The sequence below is a fragment of the Trifolium pratense genome, linkage group LG1 (assembly GCF_020283565.1).
Source record: "Trifolium pratense cultivar HEN17-A07 linkage group LG1, ARS_RC_1.1, whole genome shotgun sequence".
In the NCBI taxonomy this organism is placed as follows: Eukaryota; Viridiplantae; Streptophyta; class Magnoliopsida; order Fabales; family Fabaceae; genus Trifolium; species Trifolium pratense.
The window spans coordinates 10626812-10637250 of NC_060059.1; the positions used below are offsets into that span (position 1 = coordinate 10626812).

At 30.3% G+C, this 10439-nt stretch overlaps 1 protein-coding gene across 1 annotated transcript; it reads left to right on the forward strand.

The window, feature by feature from the left end:
- The first annotated feature begins 520 nt into the window (after positions 1-520).
- LOC123910329 (protein SMAX1-LIKE 3-like) lies at positions 521-3768 on the forward strand. Its single transcript, XM_045961459.1, has 3 exons — positions 521-1949; positions 2059-2284; positions 2474-3768. The coding sequence occupies exons 1-3, from the start codon at positions 751-753 to the stop codon at positions 3620-3622; spliced, it is 2574 nt and encodes an 857-aa protein (XP_045817415.1). The 5' UTR covers positions 521-750; the 3' UTR covers positions 3623-3768.
- Positions 3769-10439: the final 6671 nt, after the last annotated feature.

Consider the following 10439-nt stretch of genomic DNA (forward strand, 5'->3'; position numbering starts at 1 on the left):
TAGCTTGTGATCCATTCATTATTCCATCAATCATTCAAAGCATTATTATTCTCTCTTCTCCTCAAAAAAAGATAAAAGCTAAAGCCTACACCAATCTACCACTACAATAGTTCCCTGTCTATTCAACCAGACAGACAGTCCTCTATTTCTTTTTCCTCTTTGTTTTCTTAATACCCTTTTATCCACTTTCTCTTTTTCTTACTTTCTTTTTTTTCTCATGTTTTTAGTTAAGCTTATTCTTAACAAAAGTCATTTATTCCATTCATAATGTTTAAAGCTATAGTCACTATATATACTTTAAAAACCTGATAGCAGGCGGCTCAGCGGATCGTGAAGTAGACTTTGATACCATCTTAAAATTAAAATTGGGTCTAAGTCATCCTTACAAAACCAACTTGTAAGGTGAAGATTGTTTCTACTTTATAAACATATATTCAGACAATCTCGCAACCGAGGTAGGACTTCTATAACATACTTACTTTTTCTCATTATATATATTTTATACTTCCCTCAATATCATGAAACAGAAGCTTTTGTTAATCCATATAACTTTTTATGTACAATAAAGAAAGAGAAAGTTTTATATATAAAGCCAAAATTTACCTCACTGACAAGAAAGGCACAAAATTCACACAATATAACTATATCTTCCACATCTTGCTCTAATTGTACCAAACCAAGTATAAGCCTTTGTTTTCTATACTCTTTCTCTCTTTTCAAACCAAAGAATCTCAATAGTTTTTGAACATCATGAGAGGAGGAATTTGTAGTATTCAGCTTCAAGCACTTACACAAGAAGCTGCAACTGTTGTTAAACAAGCTGTGAATCTAGCTACAAGAAGAGGTCATGCACAAGTGACACCTCTTCATGTTGCTAGTGCCATGCTTGCAACTTCAACAGGACTTTTAAGAAAAGCTTGTCTTCAATGTCATTCACATCCTCTTCAATGCAAAGCTCTTGAGCTTTGTTTCAATGTTGCACTTAACCGTTTACCGGCATCGACACAAAGTCCTCTTTTAGGTCCTCAATATTCAACCGCTCCTTCACTTTCAAATGCTTTGGTTGCAGCTTTCAAACGTGCTCAAGCTCATCAACGCCGTGGAACAATCGAGAATCAGCAGCAGCAACATATTTTGGCCTTGAAAATTGAAGTTGAACAGCTCATAATCTCTATACTTGATGATCCAAGTGTTAGTAGAGTTATGAGAGAAGCTGGTTTCAATAGTACTCTTGTTAAATCAAGAGTTGAAGTTGAACAATCTCTTCCAATTGAAGTTTCTTCAACAAAAACTTCTTCTGAATATCATAGAAACCAGTCCAAAGAAATTAGCATTAACATGACTCAATCAAGACCTTATGGTCAAGTTGGTAATTCATACACCAAACCTATAGATTCTCTTAACAATGATGATGTAACAAATGTGTTGAATGAACTAGTGAAGAGGAGAAGAAACACTGTTATTGTAGGAGAGAGTGTTGCTAATGCTGAGGGAGTAGCTAAGGGAGTGATGGAAAGGTTTGAGGTAGGTAATGTTCCTCATGAGTTAAGATATGTGCAAATTGTGAGTCTTCCTCTTATATGCTTTAGGAATATAAGCAAAGAGGAAGTTGAAAAGAAGATTATGGAAGTTAGAAGCTTAGTGAAAAGCTATATGGGAAGAGGGGTTATTCTTTATTTAGGTGACTTAAAATGGTTGTTTGAGTTTTGGTCAAGTTATTGTGAGAAAAAAATAAACTACTATTGTTCTGTTGAACATATGGTGATGGAGGTTAAGAAGTTGGTGAGTGGAAGTGGTGAGAGTAGTAGTAGATTATGGCTTATGGGAATTGCAAATTTTAAAACATACATGAAGTGTAAAATAAGTTACCCTTCTTTAGAAACTATTTGGGAGCTTCATCCTTTCACAATTCCTGTTGGTAGCCTCAGCTTAAGTTTAACTTTTGACAGGTAATTGATTCTCTTTTTTCTAGATTGTGGTTTAAGTCTTCTTTAAGATACTTATTGTTCCTTATAAGTGCTTTGTTGTAAAATCTCTTTTGTTTTACATTATCTGTAGTGATTTTCAAGCTAAGGAGAGAAGTATGGTGTTATTCAAGGACTTGGCTTTTGAAGATAAAGTTGGAGTTAGGAAACATCTAACTTGTTGCAAGGATTGTTCAATAAAATTTGAAAATGAAGCTTTGAGTATGAGTAGCAATATAAGCAAGAAAGCATGCAGTTCTAGCTTACCAACATGGCTCCAAAATTGCAAGGAAGAAAGAAGTTACATAATTGAAGATCAGGTTAGTATCATAATAGTTTCTCACACTGTCGGTGTAAAATGTTTTACCCCGTCAACAAATCACTGTCAATCATATGTGTGACTTCAATGATATTTATGATAAAAGAAGTTTTTTTTTTATAATAATTTAGCAGTTACTTAAGATTGATTTGTAGTCTATATCTTTACACTGACGGTGTATATGAAACAGGAAAATGCAAGGCTTAAGGATCTGTGCAGGAAATGGAACTCAATATGCAAATCAGTACATAGTCAACCTTCAATTCATGACAAACAAGATCTGTTTGTCTTATCATCATCACCTTCATCACCAACTTCATTTTCCTCACTCGAAAAAAAGTCTAGTTTCCAACATAGCCACATAAATTGGCCTATAATTTCTGAACCAGAAAAAGTAGCAAAAGAATGTGAGTTATTATACACTGAAAATGGTGGTGATGATGATGATTGCTATGATGGTAACTTGATAATGTTCATGCCACATAGAAATATTCCAAAACCAGATCTTTTGTCAAATCCTAACTCAAGTCCAAACTCAGCTTCTTCAAGTGAAGCAGTAGATGGTTTAGAAAGCACTGAAATGTTCAATGAACATAATGAAGAGAATCTCAAGATTCTCTGTGATGCCTTGGAGAACAAGTTTCCATCACAACATAAAGAAATCATTTCAGAGATTGCAAGTACTGTACTTTTTTGCAGATCAGGAAGTAGAAAAAGAGGGAACAACTTAATCAAAAGAGAAAATCATCATCATCACAAACAAGAAACTTGGATGTTTTTTCTTGGTGATGATTCTCAAGCCAAAGAGAATATCTCAAAGGAACTAGCTAAAGTTATTTTTGGATCTTATTGTAACTTTATGACAGTTGGCATAAGCACTTTTTCTTCCTTAGGAAATGATGATTCTTCAAGTGATGAAAAATCCAAAAGGAAAAGACCAAGAGCTGAGTTGGGAAGCACTTATTTACAGAAGTTTGGTGAAGCAGTTAATGAGAATCCTCATAGAGTGTTCTTCATGGAAGATTTGGATCAAGTTGATCACTTTACTCAAAAGGGTATCAAGAAAGCTATTCAAAATGGAACTATAAAAATTCCTGATGGTGAATCTGTTCCTCTCAAAGATGCCATAATCATTTTCAGCTGTGAAAGTTTCAGTTCAGTTTCAAAGTCACAAACATCATGTGGTGAAAACAAAGGGAAAGAGACAATGATAGAGGAAGATCATAAAAGTACTCTAAATCTCTCTTTGGATTTGAATATAGCCATTGAAGATCATCATGATAATACAGATGCTTGTATTCTTGAGTTAGTTGATAAGAAAATTAGTTTTAACATGTGAGATTTGTGATAGAGAAGGAAAAATTATGTTGAATTAATATTTGTCAAATTTGAGTGTAACTTTTTTTTTTTTAGTTCTTAATTTTCTCTACTTACTTGTAATGTATTTCAGCTTATAGTTTATTAGAAGCTTGAATGGGGATGGTATATGATAAGCTTGTATATATGTTTAACTTTAATTATTTGCCTGAAATTTCATATTTGGTTTTTGTTCTAACTAATGTATTATGAGCAAATTACTCGAAAATTTATAAAACTGAAAAAAACTATGATCGTCGTTGAATGAAAATCAAAGAATATTAATATGTAAAAATTATTACAACATATAGACTTCTGTCATATATCTCATAATCCCAAATACACTCACACTCTTCGAAAGAAATATCTAACATACACTTCATACACTCTAAAACAATAATATAAAAGAAATAAATGAGTTGGATACAAATGTAAATTTGTATTTGATTATAATTATATTATACTATTTCTAGTTTAGCAATATATCCAACAAATAAATCACTTTATTTGGTTCTACATTTAGAAAAAGTGGTTCAACAAATATTGAATTACAGGCCTCAAGTTTCTGAAACAAATTAATCAAAACTCCCAAACTCTATACAATTATTTGTCAGGATAGAGTACTATAAATCTATAATGTTTCCACTTTATTAATCAGTCTTGTATTATAATATTGGCTGTGTGTATTATTCTCCCTAGTTAATTAAAAGTAAATAGATTTGTTGTACAAGTGAAATGTGTCAATGTACTGAAAAAAAAAAACATGAAAAGTGCAATGTAGGGTCAACATTCTAACAACCAGAGAAGAGGAAGTAACAAAAATAATATCTTCAAGAATATTTTGTCACATCACTTTATATTAAGAATATTGTTAAGGATGAATTGTTTTATCAAACAATATGGGCTCTATATTGTCACATCTTTATATTAAGAATTCATGATATGTCTTATAATTTATGTAACACATTGTTTTTTTTAAGAAGCAAACAATGTTCTGTACTTGAGTACTTTTTGATCTACCATTGTTAAGGATGAATTGTTTCGAGGAAATCTCTCATCCGATAGATGACCTGATAGCATGTGATCCAATAAATCTTAGAAGAAACTCTAATTCCATCTTAAAAAAAGGTGGTCAAAGTTTTCATTTTAAAATTAATAATATATATAGAAGGATATATTTTAGGCAAAAAGCATCTATATATTTTCATTTTTGTATTCGATCTCTACACATTATTTTCAGAAGATAAATTCAACTTCTCATAGAATACCAACAAAAAAAAAAAATCAACTTCTCATTAAGTGATTCTTCCTTATGATAAGCTCTAATTATTTTATATCTAGGATTTCCTACTATAAAAAAAAATGGAACTAGATAAGACGCAATGCAATAACTACATCCAAATGAGCTCAAATACGGACTTGGATCTTGTGCAGTTATTGATACAAGTCACACGTTTCTGACTATCTGATTTCGATTAGACAATTTAAAGTTTAAATACTAAAACTTTTTTTTTTTGGTATAATAATGACTAAAACTTTACTCAGTCAATAACAACACAGGATCCAAATCCCTCGAATACAGTTCAAATGCATTTTATCAAAAAGTTCACAAAGATTTATTCATAGCGTAAGCATTCTGCAAGAAATAAAACAAGTTGTCAAAAGCTATTTGATTTCAAATTCATTTTATCATGAATTGTAGAAGTTAAAAAAGAATAGCACTAAAAAGCAGGCATCACGCCAGTTGGAATAAGCACATAACATTCCAATGTCATGTTTGGATGTTTTGGAGATGCACTGACCGTGTAAATTACTTTCATACAGTCATTCAATAAAAAATTATTTATTTATCATGTCTTATCAAGAAAGTCAGATAAAAAAGAGTGATGTGACGAAAAACATGATTGATATTACTTTACACCATCAATACATATTCCTTTTTCTATAAAACATGTCCCATTATTTAAACTCTTTTAAACATTATTGGCATTCTTTAAGCAATTAATAACTATAGCATAAAATTAAAGAACCAATTATTCTCTTGTCTTTTTCTTTTTTATTTTTATTTTTATTTTTATTTTCCTTTCCCTTGAAAGTAAGTAAAACAAAAGTTAACCAAACTCAAGTGATCAACCAAATATTGCTAGCAAAGTTTCAAAAGCTTAAAGATATGTAGATGCAAAGAAGGAGACAAAAATTAAATTGACCTTTCTTTAGCAAAAAATAAAATAAAATGTGAATAATCTAAATTTAGGTGCTTTCCCTAACTTACAAGAAACCTACGGTCTTTTGAAAAGATTGTGTAACTTTTCTTTTCAAATTTTCAAGGCCACCAATCTTAACCGACTATGATAAAATAGCATCAATAAGATTGAAAATATTTACTTCATTGTTACTCTTTCCCTTCTAATATTTAGCCTTTTTTTTAAAAGGTGTTAATTAATTGTAAAGACTTAAGAGACCTAATTATCTCTTAGTTGCATGTGTTACACACCATTTTTAATTAGTTTCTTTTAATAATATTCTTACACATTCAACCATCTTCATGTAAACCATATAACATTCTATATTGTATATATAAAAAAATTACAATTAAAATTTAGATTTCTCCCAAAATGGCATTCACAATATGTATGTGGCTTATTATTATAAACCTAATTCTCATGCACTCCATTATATCTCATGTTAATTGTTTTATAGTAGTACTAGAAAAAGAGAAGTAGCATTTCAAACAATTGTCACCACTCACTCACTCACCACACTCCATTAAGACAAGACAAATAAGTCCTCGAGCACTGTACCCGTGAAATCAAGTTTACTTTTTATAATTTCCTTTGTCAAATAGCAAATCTTATCTTATATAATTTTTAAACATGTGCAAAAATCATTTTCATACACCTTTAGTTTGTCCATATCAAATAAAATATCAATACTAGACTAATGAAATAAAATATCAAATAAACATCATTCTAAAATAAACTACAAATATCAATAATTAGTTCGTTTAGTGGTGATTGATGCAATGATGCTGAACTTGGCATGAAAGATTACGGTCCGATTCTCCACAACTGCGATTGGAAGGAGACTGAAACCAATTGCTACCAGATAATATGAGCTAGATACTAGTGAAAACAAAAAACTATAAGTGAGTCTCTCCTTGATTTTCTAACTTAACATTAGTGGTGCTAATTTTATATTTATAAACTAATAGTAATAGTAGTATATAGAAATCCAATCTCAAAGATTGCTTTGCTAAGGAGGGACAAAGGATTGAATTAATCTCCACAAGCCGACATCAGCAGAAAGAAAGAAACTTTTCTAGACTAAATCTTCATAGGATCAACCAAGTGAAAATTAAATAAAAAATGTTTATGATCAAATGTTGTTTTTTTGAAGCATGTATTGTAGTCCACTATAGCCAGCCGTTTATGTTTCAATATTAAGATATTGTAAATTATGAAGAACGTGCTAGAACAAGGAAGCAAAACCTATATACAGTGCATATTACTAATTATTTATAGTGTATATCCATTTAGGAATTAGGATATATGAAGGTGAAGCCAAAATGTGGGGAAAGAAATCAAATGTTGAGTATGAGTCTTACTTTATCTAATAGTGCTTAGACGAGATGTTACGGATTAATTCTAGTTTAATCAAGGTCTATGATACGAACAAGAGAGGGAGGTTCCTTATGAAGCAATTCCAAAGAACATTTTTGGTGTGTTTAGATTGAGTTGATTATAACTATCAAGATGAGATAGTTTGTATGAGTTGGTCTGTCAAGTTCGCTAAAATATAAGATATTTGAGTATAATATTTTGCGTCCAAACTTTTTTTGGACTTTTTTATCCCATTTGAAAAAAATCCGTTATAAAAATGGGCTAGTCAGTATGAACCACAGGTAGTTTGTGATCTATTAAGGGCAAAGTAATCTATTTTGACAGCTTTACATTAAGTAATTGAAAATTCGAGGAAAATTAGAATTTTAGGTAATTTGAATGTTTCAACTAAATTGTCTATATTTTTAATTATTGTTTTGTTTGTATAAATAAGTTCTTCATTCTTAAACTTTGTCGAACTAATTTATAATATTTATAAATTTTTAATAAATTTATAAATATATACGATGATTCAAAATGAAACTTTGATGTTTAGAAGTTGAAAACCAATTTCAAAATTCTAAAAATTTAGGAACCAGCTTATAGGGATCAATTTGGAATTTTTAAAAATTTAAAGTGGCCATTTGAATTTTTTTGAACCTATTTGCAAAATCTGAAAAATATAGGGACCGATTTGCAAGAATCAGAAGGATCAATTTGATATTCACAGTGTATATAAGGAAATTCAAATTCTTATAGTCTTTTGGTGGTGGTAATTGAAATTCTTTACTTGTACATCATAGAATTAGTCTATCATTTTGTAGTTCTTAATTAATTTAATTAATGTACAATTTAAGATGATTGTACATTAAGCCACTAGGTTTGGTCGTAGTACTCTATAGGTCTTGGGTTCGATCTTCAGCTTATTGTAAACAAAAAAAAGAAAATGATTGTACATTGTTGATTGTACTAGCTAGTCCACACACATACACATCCCAACGGCTAAAAGGTTCTTTAAAAACCAAAGAGATCAAAGATATTGCATCAGTCGTTGTGGACACTTTAAAATCTTACAAAACTAACATGATCTAAAAATCATTACAATCGAAAAAAGGTAAAGATAAAGAGAAGAATTTGATCAAAAGCATCATGACCCCACTAATTGCATGTATTCTTTTTAGGGGTCATATTAACGCTCTAAAGCATTCAAAATTTGTTCTTACTTTTCAAAGCCAATACAATAAAACATCTTTGAAAATATATTATTCATCATTCTCACCTTAGTTACATTATGTATGGCCCATAACACCTCAAACTTTTTAGGCAAGTGAGATAGATAGTGGCATATGAGATTGGCATGGAGACAAAGTTTCCACATATTTAAGCTTTTGCAGTCTTTAGTAAAGAGTTAAAAAAATTAATAAAAAAAAAAGTGATTAACTTGGAATGGCTTTTACCTTTATGTGTAGAAGGCCATCTCCTCTTTTAAGTTTCTCTCTTCTTTTCTACTACAAGGGAATTTTTTTTGCATGAAAGTAAGGGATTTCTTGGATCTAGAACTCTCAATAATCAGTGTATAATTTTGGACATAGACACATTCATTTATAGCATTAGTTATTAGTGACCTTGGATCCTTCAACATATTGGAAATGGAATGGTCTCTATTCTAAAGGCTGAGAAATTAGAGAGATGACCAGTCAAAAAGATTAATGTTATGTCATGGAAGTTAACAAGAATGGGTGGAAAATAAAGTTTAATACCATGATGATATCATACACATTTATGGTCCTTTCTTATTTTGGGCTTAATTAGAATATGACAAAAATTCCTTTAAAAAAAATGAAAGAATATGACAAAATTATGAGTCTTCGAGAAAATATAGGTAACGCAACTAACTTTTTTTTCTCTTTCTTTAATGTATTTCATGATATCCTTCAAGTTTTAACCAATAAAGTTTACCAAATTGCACACTTTAAGATTCATTTGTAAGTGGTTACATTGTAAAATAGTAAATACTGTAGTTTTGCAAATAGATGTTGAATCTTACAACTAAAAATTGTGTTGATATTTTAAGTGTGAGTTGAGTCCTACAACGGATGAAAAGATGCTGAACATTTTATAAGTAAGATGACTCATAAATCTAATGTCTTAAGATTTTTTGGTAAAAGTGTGATGTTCAACTCACTTATATAGTTATTCAAGGCTCAATGTGATAATTCTCAAACCTCCCCATCACCCAACAAATTGTTCCTCGCAAAAAGATGATAGAGCTATTTGAAGAGTGTACGGATTATAATATTTGAATTTAAGTATTAGTAACTGCGTTACAAGAAGAGAATTTGACTCCATCACCACTTAGAAATTAACTGTGTTACAAGAAGAGAATCTGACTCCATATGCTTATGATTATTCAATCAATTTTTTAAGTTATCAAATTATAGGTATCAAGTGTTTTTACTGATGTTTAGCATTAGTTAATCGCTGTCGAAGAATCTAGGAGACACATAAAATAAATTCTCTCTTTTCAACCGAATTTTTTTCATACGCAAGAGCTGGAGGTCATATCACTTAAGGGATCCAAAACTCTTATACCATTTGTATTAGTATTATTCACTTATGTGTGTGAGTTTATGATGGTTTTGTCATATCGTCTGTGTACCAAAATATATATATAATTCGCATTTTATTACATTATCCGATATAAAAAATAAAATAAAAAATACGTCTCCCATAGAATTTATTTTATTCTTTTTTTTTTCTTGCAATGTGCTATGTGGTTAAGAGTCTTGAAATAACTAAGTGATTAGAAATAGTTAATGAACTCCACTAAAGAACGAATCATTTAAAAGAACATGCGTTTAATCTTAGAAGGAATAATTATTAGTCAACTTTACTTATCTTCCAACTAAACTTTAGATTACCAAACCCCTCTTCTCCCGAAAATCGGAGGGTTAACACACAAAAAAATCTTCATATTTCAATATTATCACCATGTTTTTTACAGTCATGAAATTTATCAGTTAACCTATTCTCTTTTATCTTATACACATCTAAATTTACCTAAATCATGCAAAACTTTAGTGTGCCTGCTCTGTACGACTACTTTTTATTTTTGACAAAGCTCCATATGATTAGTTATTCAGCTAAGATCAAGCAGGAGAGCAAGTAAGCTAAATAATAAGTTTGGTGAATGTTTTATCT